Source organism: Trichomycterus rosablanca, chromosome 13, assembly GCF_030014385.1.
Source record: "Trichomycterus rosablanca isolate fTriRos1 chromosome 13, fTriRos1.hap1, whole genome shotgun sequence".
NCBI lineage: Eukaryota > Metazoa > Chordata > Actinopteri > Siluriformes > Trichomycteridae > Trichomycterus > Trichomycterus rosablanca.
This window is the reverse complement of record NC_086000.1, coordinates 26,463,087-26,480,801: the sequence shown is the minus strand read 5'-3', so window position 1 is coordinate 26,480,801 and position 17,715 is coordinate 26,463,087. Positions and strand designations below refer to the sequence as shown.

Here is a 17,715-nt window from a genome sequence, read left to right as displayed (position 1 = left end):
GATCAGTGCTTATATTTATATATTATCTCAGAAATGACTAGAGTCTCAAGTCTTATGACTTGCAGATAGTTTTAAATGTATATACTGTACTAAAACAGTTTCCCAGCAATACCAAAATATGTTAACCACCTACATTTATTATTCGATTTTCCTCTTTTTTCCCCAGATCCTCCTGTATTTTAATTTTACAATTATACTTCCATTAGAATTAAGTTCGACTTTAAACATTTAACAAAAATCTATTCTTTGGAGCTGATGCAACATTTAATGTATGCACCCACTGTTTGGCTTTTCGGAACTTTTAATTGCTTTGTGTTGCTAAGACATGATGTGAATAAGCATTTATCCTAATACAGCTTATCCTTCTAGCTGTATTTAAGTCTCTGAATTATTATTATTAGGTAGGTTTTGAGTCACAATCTGTGCATTTGCTGGGCTCTTAAGCAACCCTTAAATGTTCAGATCATTTGTAGACCACCCTTAAGTAAAAGCATCTGCCAAATACATAATGTGGCTAATATGGCAATACTTAATTTGCATTGTGAATTGTAATTGTAATTTCTCCAAATAGAGTCTGATTAGATTATTTACAGAGCCAGACGTTTTCCATCAAAATAATAAAAAATAATGATCTGAAAGCTTGGCAATTCTCTAAAGAGCATAACTCAGCTCATATACCAATCAGCTATAACATTAAAACCACCTCCTTGTGGGTCATTCTCAGCACTGCAGTGACACTGACTGGTGGTGGTGTGTTAGTGTGTGTTGTGCTGGTATGAGTGGATCAGACACAGCAGCGCTGATGGAGTTTTTAAACACCTCAATGTCACTGCTGGACTGAGAAAAGTCCACCAACCAAAAATATTCAACCAACAGCGCCCCGTGGGCAGCATCCTGTGACCAGATAAACAGATGGATTACAGTCAGTAATTGTAGAACTACAAAGTGCTTCTATATGGTAAGTGGAGCTGATAAAATTGACAGTGAGTGTAGAAACAAGAAGGTGGTTTTAATGTTATGGCTGAATGGTGTATATAGTTATATTCTAGCCACTGGAAATGAATTCAACTACTTCAGCAACTACGCAACACAGAAGCATAAAAGGTATACCTTTACAAAAACAGTTCAATAATCACTATGATTGCATCTATTCATCTTTTATTTTGAACTTTATCTGCTTCATTCGGTCTTTCCCAATATCTCACTTCACTGATTTTCTTCCCTCCTAAAATTCCCCTCCTTTCACCTGTCTGCTTCATTCTGTTTTTCCTCACATCTCTTCTTTTTATTTTCATTAGTTTGATGTTTCCAATTGAGCATTTTTGTTCTTCAGGCTTCTGTTTTTCCCACACTCTCCCATGTCACACAGGCTGACCACAAAAATGCAGCTCTGTGAAGAGAGTGAGGGGCTCAGGAATTCCGCAGGCTGAGGGTAAACACCGCACCGGCCAGGAAAGCACACAGAGGAGCAAACAGTGCACCTACCTTTCCCCAGTACTATCATAACCCTCACTCAACTATAATTACTCACTCTTATTGACCCACACATCCTAGGAATAATTTATCCCCCCTGATCTACCTGACCTCAAAGAGATCTTTTTTTAAACCAAAGATAATATTTATTTATGGCTACATACCACACAGCACTCAATAGCAGCTGTCTTTAATGGCCTGATCCAACAACATTCTCATCCCAGTTTAGGAATCTGAATCTAATTTCACCCACATTGTTTGTTTTTGCCACAGAGTTGTCTTTTTCAGTTTATACAGACCAAACCCTCTCAATCACAACATTAAGTATGATTCACTGGTGGTTCAGAAATGTGGAGACCGGACTACCATTTAAAAGGTTGAGGGTTCAAGAGACACAACCAAAAAACTGCAAGTGTTGGACACCAGAGCAAAGCTTTTTACCCTCAGTTACTTATAATGAATCCTGACTTCATTGTTTGTCATTTTGGATTAAAGTGTTAGACAAAAGTATTTAATGTTACCTTGTACAATATCATTTGCTCAATATAATTATCTCATTTACATCTCTTATAACTAGATATGAATATAAAATACACCGATCAAGCATAGCATTATGACTACCTTCCTAATATTGTGTTGGTCCCCCTTTTGCTGCCAAAACAGCCCTGACCCGTCGAGGCACGGACTCCACTAGACCCATAAAGGTGTGCTGTGGTATCTGGCACCAAGATGTTAGCAGCAGATCTTTCAACTCCTTCGCTCCCCACGTGCATCAATGAGCCTTGACCATCCATGACCCTGTCGCCAGTTTACCACTGTTCCTTCCTTGGACCACTTTTGATAGATACCGACACCACTGCAGACTGGGAACACCCCACAACAGCTGCAGTTTTGGAGATGCTCTGACCCAATTGTCTAGCCATCACAATTTGGCCCTTGTAAAACTCGCTCAAATCCTTATGTTTGCCCATTTCTCCTGCTCCTAACACATCAACTTTGAGGATAAAATGTTCACTTGCTGCCTAATATATCCCACCGACTAACAGGTGCCGTGATGAGATAATCAGTGTTATTCACTTCACCTGTCAGTGGTCATAATATTATGCCTGGTCGGTGTATATACCTATAATTATTCCTAAATTATGTCTAAAAACTATAGAAACTTTCATATTTAATAATAAAAAAAAAAAAAAAAAAAAAAAATCAATCAATAATAAAATCAATAATAATAATAAAGCATTGTTTTATTTATTATAATTTTGGTGAAACAGTTATGTATTTCAATAAATTGTAGCACAGCTAGCTTCATTTCTCTGAACAATGGTATCCTGAAACTAAGCTACTAGGCTAGCATAATTAACTAAATTTCCCTGAAATATAGTGTTGGTGAAACAAGTTTTGTTTGTTTATTTATTAGGATTTTAACGTCATGTTTTATACTTTGGTTACATTCATGACAGAAACGGTAGTTACTCATTACACAAGGTTCATCAGTTCACAAGGTTATATCAAACACAGTCATGGACAATTTTGTATCTCCAATTCACCTCACTTGCATGTCTTTGGACTGTGGGAGGAAACCCATGCAGACACGGGGAGAACACGCAAACTCCACACAGAAAGGACCTGGACCGCCCCACCTGGGGATCTAACCCAGCACCTTCTTGCCGGTGAAACAAGTAACACTGTAGCTGACTACATTACTCTACAGGACACTTTAGGTAAAAATAAAGTGTGTTTAATAACATGTAGCATTGCTGAGACTTATTAGGTAGCTTAAAAAACACTGTTGGAATTTGTCTATTTTCTGGAGATGTCATCTTATAATTGCAATCAGAAATAGTCAGCTCCACAAAGAAAATAAGGATTTATAACTCACAGCTACATTTTACTTCCAATAAAGTCTTGACCAGTTGAATGATATAGCAAAAAAAAGAAAAAGAAAAATGAGTATTTTAAAGTAGCAGAATATTTTGTTAAAACTGCTGTTATAATTATTCAATCCCTACATAGTTCTGTTAATCTTAAAACCTATTGCTAGTCTGTATGACCTAAATATAGGTTTTAAATTAATCCATTAGAAACTTAATAACCACCCTTCATTTGCTTAAGATGTGATGTGTTATGTAAACATCACCCAGATAATCAAGTGTTAAAGGTGTGCAGCAACCGTGGTGAAAACTACGGAGCTGTCACAATTCATTGCACTAGAAGGCCAACGGGTAAAAAGATTTCCAAGACCTTGAACATTCTTGGAGACACTACTGGGAGTACTGCCTGGAAGTTCCAGCTCCCTGATTATAGGAGAAAGCCACATTTTCATCCAAATGTCCTAGCGATCTCATCAAAAACCCTGTGTTACTGCAAAGGGCTTATGTTATGACGTGATGAAGTTGGTGGCAACCATAAAATTATCACCAAATAAGCCAAAACTTAATGGCAGGACTCCACAACAAATGTGATCCCATGGCCAAAAAGCACAGGAAAGGTCAATTGTGCTCTGGGACAAAGTTCTATGGTGGGATTAATCAAAACTGCTTGACCATATGGATCAGCAGTTTTCTGGTGCAAGCAAGGCAAGGCTTATCACCAGAAGAATACTATCCCTAGCATGGAGGTGGTTCAGTGATGTGGAAATGTTTTTTTCTGCTGGAGGAACTGGTAATCTTGGCTGTGTGACATACATCACTGATTTACAGAAATACCAAAACATTTTAAGGAGGAATGTTACACCTTGTGTGGTAAAATTGAACCTTGGTGATAATTGGATTTTCCAGCAAGACAATGAACTCAAGCACACTTTCAAGTCAACCAAAGCTTAGTAAAGGAATCAATCCTGGATTATCCTGGAGTTACCACCAGATATAAATCCCATGAAAAATCTGGTGGGATTAAAAAAAGCAGTTGCAGCACAAAAGCCATCAGACCTCAATGAGATGTAAGCTTTTGCACAAGAAGAAGAGTTATCAAAATAACTTTTTGAGAGACTATTAAGGCAAAAGGATGTTTCACCAAGGACTAGGGGTTGAATAATAGTGCACATCTACATTTATAGAGAGCAAACGTTTAAGCGACTATACTACCGGGGCAAAAATACTTCAGTTTAATTGCTATACTGATGTTATACCAACAACACCAAAGCAAACTGGAAGTGTAGATATATAAAGTCGTCCACTTTTCTACAACAGACCTGTGACAAAGTTGTACAATCAGTGGAGTCACACCTTAGTATTATTATTATTTATTAGGATTTTTAACGTCATGTTTTACACACTTTGGTTACATTCATAACGGATGTTACTCGTTACACAAGATTCATCAGTTCACAAGTTTAATGTCAAACAGAGTCATGGTCAATGTAGTATCTCCAATTCACCTCACTTGCATGTTTCTGGACTGTGGGAGGATCTCCCGGAGGAAACCCACGCAGACACGGGGAGAACATGCAAACTCCACACAGAAAGGACCCGGACCGCCTTGCAGTGAGGCGACAGTGCTACCCACCGAGCCATCCCATACCTCAGTATAACAATATAACTGTGCACTTCATCAGTGGTGACTGGGAGACTGCAAACGGCGTTTTATTTGTTAAAGGGAGAGCTAACGGTAATTGTATAATACTTGAATATTATATTAATAATAAACATCATATATAGCACGTTTCATGCATACTCATTCCACCATATATTGTGTCATTTTGTGGGGCCAAGCAAAGCTTATAGTACTCAAAACCTTCACTATATACATAGTGAAATGAAAATGTTTTATATTCAATGCACTTATGACAGTAAAATCAGCCACAGACATATAAAAAGTCTCAGTCATACAAAAAATAAAACATACCGTGATACCATGAAACTACAAAATCTTAAAAAATACCATGATACAAATTTTTGGTTACACTGCCCAGCCCTATGTTTTTAATATATTGTGTGTGTATTTCTCTGTTTACAGAGTCTTGTTGTATCTTTTCATTCAATTCTATATGCATCACTATAATAGCTTTTAAGAGGAAGGGGGCTGAATATTTTCGATTGCAATTGTAGGCTTCATAATACTTGTCCCCACCAGGCTGTATTTATTCATCCACTTACTCTAAATGCTTAATAGATTTCTATCTAATCTTGTACAGAACCATGTCTAATTGTTTTAAATGTCAAAACAATTAACATCCCTGATGCACATAAATCTAAAATGTACAAACGGTCCCAAGATTCCTAATTTCAGCATCTGTGTATGTGAGTGTATGTGTATAAGTGTGAGAGAGTCGGGGGTGGGGGGTTCTGGCCTGGATAGGCACTGAGGGAGTGTGCTGTCTGACTGTTAGCAGCCCACCATGGCAGCTCTTGTGCTTCCAGCACACTGGCCGGCTAACACTGAGGTTTGCCGTTGTTGTGTAGTTTGGCCAGATGTGCTCTAAAGTCATACTGCAGCGTGGGAAACAGATGACAGTTTGGGCCCTGGTTCCTAACCCCCCACCTGCCACCCTTTTGTCTGCCAAAAATCAGAAGAAATAGAAATATCATTTCCAAAACACATATAAGCATGTTACAGTGGCTAAAAAGCTTGTAGTCTGTCTATGTGTGAACTAACTGATGAGAAGCTCTGGAGATTACTCTAATATTTTTTACAGACACACAATCATATTTCCACCAACATAACATTAGAAGTACATGCCACAAGATAAACATTATAGAACTTTCTACACCCCAAATTAAAAAATCTCACGTACCTAGTTTGATCCAACTAGGTAGGAGTGTCTAATAGAGTGGACAGTGAGTGGACACAGTATTTAAAAACTTTAGCAGCGCTGCTATGTCTGATCCACTCATACCAGCACAGCACACACTAACACACCACCACCATGTCAGTGTCACTGCAGTGCTGATATCATCCACCACCTAAATAATACCTACTCTGTGGTGGTCCTGTAGGGGTAATGACCATTGAAGAACAGGGTGAAAGCAGGTTAAAACAGTATGTAGAGAAACAGATGGACTACAGTCAGTAATTGCAGAACTACAAAGTGCTTCTATATGGTAAGTGGAGCTGATAAAATGGACAGTCAGTGTAAAAACAAGGAGGTGGTTTTAATGTTATGGCTGATCAGTGTATATTACTGAGCTGTAGATTTTTCAATGCTTTAAAATGACTTCTTTAAGAAGTGCTGCTTTATAAACTAAACTGTGTTCATAAACGGTGCATACTGTATTTACCATATTTTCCAGAGCTATAAAATTTACAAGCATATGAATTAAAACTGGCTTGCAGTAGAAGGAAATTACTTTAAACGCCACCCCACCACCCCTTTCCCATTTTCCAGACGGTTAGTGCTTCTTTGCCCTCTAGCAGGTTGGAACTTTTTGCATTAGCCTACTGTTGCATTTTTAATATCATGTATATACAAACATTAAAAGCAACTGATGCATGAAGTGAAATTATGGCCTTCTGTACTTATCTTACTTATATGCTTGTAAGTAAAACCACAGCCAGCGTGTGCCATGTACCACCAAGTATGATAAATTCTCATCCACTACAAGAATCTTTTAAGAACCAGTGAAATGAAGTAGAGCAAAGAGTTGAGGTTTTTTTCTTCAAAACATTTGTCAGTACATAGCAAAGAAAGCATGCCACCCAACATGGCAGGGAATACGTACTGTGTACGTCTGAGGAACGGTATGTTATACAGTGGCAAGAAATACCAGAATATACAGTTGTATCAAATTTAGTGCATATTTCTCTTTCAACACACAATGGCTTTTCATATTGCAACAAAAGTATTCATGTAATTATGTTATTACACTTACAAGTACAAAGAATGAAGTCTGCAGTAGGCGCTATTTAGCTTTCTGCAGCACTGTAGTTCAGTTTTGACCCATTAATCTTGGCAAACTGTCCTTGATCCTCCAAGGTTACAAGGGTCCCTCTGATGGATTCACAATATTAAAATCCTTATGTCCAGCTGTCCAGAGATGATGTGGTTTCATAGTGTGATGTCAGTTGCAGAGTATTAAATCAATTGTACTGACAAGAAAGTTAAGCATGTTTGTTTTGTTTGTTTTTAATACGTGTTTTATAATTTTCTTCCTGAGCATTGTATTAACCTCTTTCATCACGATAACCGGATATTGCATGAGTTTCTTTTTTTAAATATTAATAATGTAAATATTTTTAAATATCGAACACTTGATTAATTGTTGGGTAACCTTTAAGTATATTTATTTTTCTTATATTCATATTCTCAAACATACTTCCGTCATTTGTACAAATTGTCAGAAAAAAAATTAGGGTTTATGCGCTTAAAGTTCTTTTTTAAATTTCATTTCATTTCCATCAACCACTTCATGAAATTGGCGGATATGAACCACTGGTTACAAGGAAGACTCTGGACAGGGCACCAATTCCTCACAGGGCTTTGGCCAGCCACCTCCTCTTCCCCCTTAGACAAAGCCAATTATTTCAATGCAGATGCCTAGCCAGCTGATGGCACAGCTAAGATTCAAACCCAGATCTCAGAAGTGGTGAGCTAGCGTAATACACCACTGCACCACCCAAGCGCTAACAGATAACATGACATATATTTATCAAACATGTATTTATCACAAAATATACCTTTAGCTGAATTAAATGCAGCATTAATAGTAGTCATGCTCATGGCATGATGCCTGCTAAATAATTTATAATTGAACATTTAAATCTGATTGGTTATAAAGTGGTAATTAATATTTCAAACCTGCATGGCTGGATGATTACTTATACAGTGTATCACAAAAGTGAGTACACCCCTCACATTTCTGCAAATATTTCATTATATCTTTTCATGGGACAACACTATAGACATGAAACTTGGATATAACTTAGAGTAGTCAGTGTACAACTTGTATAGCAGTGTAGATTTACTGTCTTCTGAAAATAACTCAACACACAGCCATTAATGTCTAAATAGCTGGCAACATAAGTGAGTACACCCCACAGTGAACATGTCCAAATTGTGCCCAAAGTGTCAATATTTTGTGTGATCACCATTATTATCCAGCACTGCCTTAACCCTCCTGGGCATGGAATTCACCAGAGCTGCACAGGTTGCTACTGGAATCCTCTTCCACTCCTCCATGATGACATCATGGAGCTGGTGGATGTTAGACACCTTGAACTCCTCCACCTTCCACTTGAGGATGCGCCACAGGTGCTCAATTGGGTTTAGTCCATCACCTTTACCTTCAGCTTCCTCAGCAAGGCAGTTGTCATCTTGGAGGTTGTGTTTGGGGTCGTTATCCTGTTGGAAAACTGCCATGAGGCCCAGTTTTCGAAGGGAGGGGATCATGCTCTGTTTCAGAATGTCACAGTACATGTTGGAATTCATGTTTCCCTCAATGAACTGCAGCTCCCCAGTGCCAGCAGCACTCATGCAGCCCAAGACCATGATGCTACCACCACCATGCTTGACTGTAGGCAAGATACAGTTGTCTTGGTACTTCTCACCAGGGTGCCGCCACACATGCTGGACACCATCTGAGCCAAACAAGTTTATCTTGGTCTCATCAGACCACAGGGCATTCCAGTAATCCATGTTCTTGGACTGCTTGTTTTCAGCAAACTGTTTGCGGGCTTTCTTGTGCGTCAGCTTCCTTCTGGGATGACGACCATGCAGACCGAGTTGATGCAGTGTGCGGCGTATGGTCTGAGCACTGACAGGCTGACCTCCCACGTCTTCAACCTCTGCAGCAATGCTGGCAGCACTCATGTGTCTATTTTTTAAAGCCAACCTCTGGATATGACGCCGAACACGTGGACTCAACTTCTTTGGTCGACCCTGGCGAAGCCTGTTCCGAGTGGAACCTGTCCTGGAAAACCGCTGTATGACCTTGGCCACCATGCTGTAGCTCAGTTTCAGGGTGTTAGCAATCTTCTTATAGCCCAGGCCATCTTTGTGGAGAGCAACAATTCTATTTCTCACATCCTCAGAGAGTTCTTTGCCATGAGGTGCCATGTTGAATATCCAGTGGCCAGTATGAGAGAATTGTACCCAAAACACCAAATTTAACAGCCCTGCTCCCCATTTACACCTGGGACCTTGAAACATGACACCAGGGAGGGACAACGACACATTTGGGCACAATTTGGACACAATTTAGACATGTTCACTGTGGGGTGTACTCACTTATGTTGCCAGCTATTTAGACATTAATGGCTGTGTGTTGAGTTATTTTCAGAAGACAGTAAATCTACACTGCTATACAAGCTGTACACTGACTACTCTAAGTTATATCCAAGTTTCATGTCTATAGTGTTGTCCCATGAAAAGATATAATGAAATATTTGCAGAAATGTGAGGGGTGTACTCACTTTTGTGATACACTGTACATATATTAAAGACTTATTTATTTTTCTATTTATTTATGCATTTTCTCCCTATTTTGTAGCATAGTCAATCTGTCTTCTGCTGCTGGGGATCCCTGATTTCATTCGAGCAAGGTATGTTGCTGCTCACACCTCCCCCGACCCGTGTGCAGTCCTAGTGGACCTCTTCTTTTTGCCGATGCATTCTGCATAGGCACCTCCTTTCTGCTAATCAAGGTCCTTGCACAGCTTTTGAACACGCAACCCACATAGTCCGGGCAGCCCGCCCTAGCCGACACGTTTGCCAATTAGTGTCTGCTGCATGCACTGCCAACCGAGGAGTTCAGAATTTCGGCGCTGGTGTGCTAGCGGAATATCCCGTTGTGCCACCTTGACGCCAGTTATTTAATTTTAATCATTATGTATTCCTAGCATAAATATAATTCTATTTCTATTCTAACCCTACACATCTATGATAAACTAGTACATAATATCATATAACCTTTAGATATGACTAAATTAAAAAAAAAAATTGCTACCTGGCTGTCCTGTCACACATAAACCAGTAAACCAGTAAAGAAAGTCTGATTGTAGTCTCACAGATCCCACAGTCTTACTCTGTTTATACAGGCTGAATAGCCTAATTTGTGACATACAAGTTTAAGCTTCAGTATCCGTGTTACTTTAGCTAAGTAAGAACTGCTCTTAATCCATTAACTTATATCTTGTAAGAACTACTGCAGACACAGTGATAGGTGCAGTTATACCAGGCAACAGCACACATTACTGGTACAAACACACAAATGTGCTAAATCTTCTATTTAGACTTACTTGTTAATCCTTTGGGTGGCCGACTTGCGTGGGAAAGTATCTTTGAGTGTACTGCTGGGAGGTTTGGGGGTCAGGATGGTTGGCCCCGGAGTAAGGGTGTATGGTTTGGCATAGTGTAATGAACTCTGACTTCCTGACTGCTTTGGGACGGTCTGGGACTGCTGGCTAACCTGGACACCGCAGACTGAGCCAACGGGAAGAGAGTTTTCAGGTACGGCACAAGGCATAAGTGTGTGTCCAGCCAGCATGGCCTAGAAAGAGGAGACACAGACAACAGGAAGCAAGATTAGATTTAAAACAGAAAAAGATGAACCAATTAAAAAGATATTAACTCAGATGTGTAACTACCTGCGTGTATGTCTGCACAACCCCATATAAAGAAGAAAACTAAGCAACCTCTTAAATAATAATAAAAAAGTCATAATGCTGTACAGAATAACTTGCTGATATAGCAGAAACATAGCTAATGTAATTCCCAAAGCATTTAGGCATCAGATTATTCTCTTACTATCTCACTAAGATTAAATGGCTGCTGCAGATGTGCCAGTTTCAACCACTTACATTTGCTTTAAAAGCATTTCCTGATTAAATTGTTGGCATTTTGAATAACCATTGTACTTTTTATTCAAAGCTCTTTTAATCTTACATTATATATGACAAATAAGGGCATTCTATTCTATTCTAGGAAGCAAATCAAAACTCGGCTCTCAATCGCTATGTGTGAACTGTTCAACGACTCGATTCGAGAGCTCGGCGAATCAAGAAAAATATTTAGCATGTTAAATATCTGGACCTGTCGTTGACTGGACATTGGACAGGAGCAAAAAAATGATTTCTATCAGAATACATCAGCACACACACAAGCTTTACAGTCCAGCCAAACCATAATACCAACGCTGCATTTCAAAAAATATTTAATCTATATTTAATCTATTAATAATATTAATAATATTAACCTCCAACTCACTTCAGTACAGACAATCCCTGCTGGTCGCGTAGCCCAATCCACTCGGATTCATTTATTTTTCTCATTTTTGGACGTGGTATCATTAAACCCCTTGTCACTTCTAGCGTGTGTTTTCATGACACAACGTAGTTTGGGAGACTAGACAGACTCGCCTGTGATTCCTCCCGGTTGATAGATCATGTAGTGTGTAATCCCCTATCGCAGATCAGTCGTGTAGTTTGAAATACACAACAACTTAAGACTCCTGATTGCAAAAGATACAGTCGTGTAGTGTGAACTGTATACAGCGATCTGATGACTTGGAAAGTTGTGTAGTGTGAACTTGGCATTACTGGTTCTTGATGTAAAGTCCACATCAACATGCAACTGGGACCATATACACAGCTCAGGCAATTAAGGGTTAAGGGTCAGTGATAACCTGGCAATGACAGAGCTTGAACCAGCAATCTTCTAATTACTAGCCCAGGACCTTTACCTCTGAGCTACCACTACCCTTCAGATCTAACATTTAAAGTAAATCAACACCTTAATATGACTGACACTGTACAAAACTAGTGTTTTTAACTAATGCCAAGATTCACAGCTCTACCAGTGGGTATAATAAATAATATTGTTTTAAAGGGGTTATTGGCAAAGTAAAGGTTGCGCATTGATATAGCACTTTTATAAAACCATTTTATAGCTGTATTTTGGCTTTAGCTTTTAGTTACGTAATTAGTCACAATGTATCATTGTATAAAACATATGATTTGCAGATTTGTTTGAATCTTTACACAATAGGATTAGAGTACTATATTGTATATTGTGTACCATATGAGAGTCAAGGTGCATAGGCTAGTCAATTATGGGATTGCTCTGCATGTCAAAGAAACCAACCCACATTTAACCTGTTAAAAATAAAAAAATTTAAAAGTAATATAAATAAAATAAGTAATGCTATATTAATGTTTTAGTGCATTAGTTAACCATTACTGAGCTAGAATAAAGACTGTTTATATCCTTAGGCTTTTATTAGAGGAAGCATTTAACCTTCTTGTCATATGAAGTAAAACAGGAACAGATTCCAAACGCCAGCTCATTCATTCGCACGCATGAAAGAAATGTTATGGCTTACCAAAACAGGCTTTAAATACTTTATAATCAACATACCAAAACGCTGGAATTCTCCATATTTCATGCTTGTTTAAACAGGATGGGTCATTGGGCATTTTTTGGAGGGAGGAAGGTGGTGGAGTTAGAACTGCTTCTGTTTATCAGTTAAATCAGTAATGCTATGCATTCTTTTCCTTAGTACCATTTGATGCTGGATTTGAATTGATAGTGCGCGAGTGCTGCAGGCTGCTTCAGTAAAGTGACAGTACGTCTCAGAGTTTATTTAGTGCATGTGTGGGGCTTTGTTCAGCTGAGAAAGGGCATATACTGGTATGTATGTTTATGCACGGTGTGTGCGAGTGTGTGCGCACACGTTCATCTTCAAAGCATCCAGCAGTGTGACAGTGCGTAAGTTCTGAGACCGCTGGATTTTGATGAATGAGTGGGCTAAGTTTGGAGGTTGGAGGGTCTTGGTATATGCTTCTGTTAAGCAAGGCCAGAAAAGGGCACCTTTCTAATGTTGCCAGGTGGCTGCTGGCCAAGTAAGTCCAGGAGCCGAGCAGTCTGCACCCAGCACCGGAACACGCAGCAGAGCAGCCCAATAACACACATCAGTCCACGATGAGACGGGTTTAAACTCTAGATAATCCGAGTGTCATTCAATCTACTGTAACATATGTTTCCAACAGCAAAGAACAAAGGTTTAATGAGCAGAGAAAGGATTTGCAAATGCAAACATAATTTTTCCAAGCCCACAACTTGCCATGGCTAAGATCCTTCAAAAACACTCCCACACCAAAACATACACGAGAACAAATACACATTTGGAAAAATATACTCCACTCATAGACTCCTAGCTGTTATTCAGTCCCACAAACTGATTTCTATTCTACAAAAATTCAGAAAGGCCATGCGTTGTTTTATCTCATGATCAAGATAAGAGCTGTTTTCTTGAGATCGTGACTTATTCTTCCTGTGTTCTTGCGATATCAAATGTTGCGTACAATCCACCGAAGCTAGCAAATCTGATGAACACTAGTTTGGAAACTGTCTAGCACTGATAAACACACAGTTCATTTTTGTGTCAGTCCCTGATCAAAATAAAAATGAATGCATGGATCCATAAGATGATGTACAAAACAAAACAGAAGCAGCCATGCATTTGATCACTTGAGATCATGAGATAGAAAATAAATAAATAAATAAATAAATAACATATGGCCCTTCTAGACTTCCAGACTTTTACCTTTGGTGCCAACGGATTTTCTGACACTTTGTGAGGAATGCCATTCAGGTGGCGCAGTGGTAAAACACGTCGGTTCGAAACTCAGCTTTGCCATCAGGCTGGGCTGGGCGACTACATGAACAACGATTGGCTTGCTGTTCAAACAGGATGGGAGCCGTAGCAGGGACCTCATAACTGATGCAAAGATGACCTTTGCTGGCTGATTGATGGGTGTCGAGGAATAATGCGTTGTTGATCAGGGTGTGGCTCTCCGTACACAAGGCTGATCCTCATTTGAACTCGCCTCTTGCAGGTGAAAAGATGCAGTCGGCTACTGCACACGTGTCGCAGGGGGCGTGTGTCAGTCTCGCTCTCCTCAATCAGGAGAGGAGATCAGCATCAGTACAGAGGAAGCGTAATGCAGTCGGGTAATTGGATACGACTAGATTGGGACGAAAATTGGGAAAAATGGATCTAAAACAAACTCCATGCTTAAGACAGAATTTTACTCCCTTGAAGCTCAACAGTTACATACATCTATATTTTATAAAACTTCCTTAGCCACAAATGCTTCACTGAAGGCAAGTCTATTCATCACTGTCGCCACATTTCTGAAGAAGTTTGGATAGGACCAGCTAAAATCACCTTGTAAAACGCAATAAAAATTAATCTATGATTGCTTGGTTGATAAAAGTACAAAGAAATGACTGATATTTTACCGGACTAACTTGATTGTAGTTCGTAAATATAAACACACTTTAAATCTGATGCCTGCAACACACTCAAAAAACAAACACTGGTAACCTGGCAATACTGGGGTTTAAATCAGAAACCTTCTGATACATCAAATTTTAAATTTGATGTCTGAAACAGTCAAAAACAAACACTGGTAACCTGGCAATGCTGGGGTTCGAATCAGCAACCTTAATTTCCAATTTTCCACAGCTATTCTGATCTAACATATAAAGCGAACCAACATGTCTCAGAATTGTCCATATTAGCGTTTAAACTATTTTGTCAAGTCTCATTTTAAATGACCTTAACATGGCCTTGAAATGGATAATGAATTGGGAAATATTAATGTCAAGATTCACAGATGGGGCAGGAGCAAAATAAGACAATATTCAAAGTACACCACAGCAGGTAAGTTAAAGGAAGAAGCATAAAAGAAGGATCTCCCAAAGGCTCAGTCCTTGCAAGAAAAGACTGGTCATGCTTACCACTTTGTTCCAAACTTAAAGAGAAAATTGTAAATACGACAAAAGAAGAAAATCTCAGTGCAAAACTGCAAACAATTTAGATGCATCATCTATCGTAAATGATATTGTAAAAAGAAACCATTATGTTACTGTGATATACACTGATCAGCCATAACATTAAAACCACCTCGTTTCTACACACACTGTCCATTTTATCAGCCCCACTTACCATATAGAAGCACTTTGTAGTTCTACAATTACTGACTGTAGTTCATCTGTTTCTCTACATACTGTTTCAGCCTGCTTTCACCCTGTTTTTCAATGGTCAGGACCCCCACAGAGCAGGCATTTTGTAGGTGGTGGATCACTCAGCAATGCAGTGACACGGACATGGTGGTGGTGTGTTAGTGTGTGTTGTGCTGGTATGAGTGGATCAGACACAGCAGCGCTGCTGGAGTTTTTAAATGCAGTGTCCACTCACTGTCCACTCTATTAGACACTCCTACCTAGTTGGTCCACCTTGTAGGTCGGTGGTCACAAAACGCTGCCCACGGGGCACTGTTGGTCTTATCCACTCATACCTGCACAACACACACTAACACACCACCACCATGTCAGTGTCACTGCAGTGCTGAGAATGACCCACCACCCAAATAATACCTACTCTGTAGTGGTCCTGGGAGAGTCCTGACCATTGAAGAACAGCATGAAAGGGGGCTAACAAAGCATGCAGAGAAACAGATGGACTACAGTCAGTAATTGTAGAACTACAAAGTGCTTCTATATGGCAAGTGGAGCTGATAAAATGGACAATGTGTGTAGAAGAAACAAGGAGGTGAGTTTAATGTTAATGGCTGATTGGTGAATGTAGCCATATGAGCTCAGAAGTAAAAAACAGTTGCTGGTATACCTTGTTAGTTTGCTCAGTAACAAAGTACCAAGCCTACTATATACTACGAGATGGCAAAAAGAATCTCTCTATATTTATCTATCCTTTGTCAATTAATTTCACGGATTAAAATGACCATTTTAAAAGAAACGCTTATCGATATGTAGTGGAACATTAAACGGAAGTTGTAAAGTGTAAGTGCTAGGTCGTCTCTGTAGACTAGCGTGCAAGTATAAATTTGTAATTTACATATTATTAGGGGTGGAGGTAGGAGTTCTAAAAAAAGTCTTTTAAAGTGACCAAAATTGCTACAACAGTTTGAAGCTCGATCAAGACCACATGTAAAATGCAATCAGTTGGAGTTCAGAGAAAGAAATGAACCATGCAGATGAAGAGAACAGCACTATTTTTTCCTGAAGACTAGTCTACACTCCAAATGTCTGTGGTTTCATGAATAAGCGTCTGGTCAAACAGACAAAACTAAGCCCAAAGAAGAGCAGAATGAATCTGGTTCGCTGATACTGCTATGATTCAACAAGACCAAGTTCATCCACTAATCATACGTGCTTAACTCATAAACACACAAACGGATGACCAAACACAAACCAAGCTGCACTGATCTGCTACAAAGCTTCATTCATCCAACTAATTAAAGTTTATTATTGCACTGAATTGAGACACTATACTGTTCAAAACTGGCCGAATTTAAGAACTGTTCAGCAATTCAGCACTGATTACCGATAATGTGATCCTGATTTCAGCTTTTAAGTCATGGAGCCTCATATAATGGAGCCAAAAGAAATCTAATAAATGAATAACAAATCATCAATCTACATCATCAGCGCTCAGTCTTGCAAAAATAGACATGATTCTGTAACAAAAATATCCATCTGGAGAACAATGCAAAGGGCATTATTGTAAACGTGGCTGTTAACATATTGTCCAATCAATTTTGTTGGCCAACCATTGCTATGATCCGGGTTCAAATCTCAGCAGTGGTATAGGCCAGCTGGGCATCTACACAAACATTATTGGCTATGTCTAAGGTGGAGGAGATGCCCGAAGTCCTGCAATGGATTGGTCTTTGTGGCCTGCCACAACCCTGAGCAGGATAAAGTGGTTGATAATACTAGTGTGCATTGCCAGTAGCATTCACAATTAAAGATACAGACGTGAAAGTTATTGTGACAAAATAATTAGCAGCTACATTTACAAAACATAAGCACTTCGGTGGTGCAGTGGTAAATTGCACTACCCCACTTCTGCCGGGTATGTCTTCGGACTGTGGGAGGAAACCGGAGCTCCCAGAGGAAACCCACGCAGACACTGGGAGAACATGCAAACCCCACACAGAAAGGACCTGGACCGCTAAAACAGGGAATCAAAAACAGGACCTTCTTGCTGTGAGGCGACAGTGATACCCACTGAGAAGCCTAAATAAATAAATAAATGAATGAAATCTTAAATAAAATATTTTTTAAAGGGTGCTTACTGTTGCATTTAGAAGAGATTTTTTTGCAACTGTTGCATGTCCAGATTCATTTATTTTTTTAAATAAAGAAACTAAATAAAGTTTTCCCTCTCTCTCAGTATCACATACAAAGGTTAGGCTAAGCAGATTTTTAAATAGTGTAATTAATGTTTCCTAATGTATGCTTTTGAACAGTTTAGGGTCTTTGTTATGACATTGAGATCATGG

At 39.2% G+C, this 17,715-nt stretch overlaps 1 protein-coding gene across 5 annotated transcripts in view; it reads right to left on the bottom strand.

Annotated features, from left to right (window-relative positions):
• ttll5 (tubulin tyrosine ligase-like family, member 5) overlaps nt 1-17,715 on the bottom strand; it is a 117,681-nt gene that overhangs the window by 16,975 nt on the left and 82,991 nt on the right. For all 5 annotated transcript variants that reach the window (XM_063007191.1, XM_063007194.1, XM_063007195.1 and 2 more), the window contains exon 30: nt 10,645-10,895. In XM_063007191.1, the coding sequence (XP_062863261.1) occupies nt 10,645-10,895 (251 nt within the window). The remainder of the gene's footprint in view (nt 1-10,644; nt 10,896-17,715) is intronic.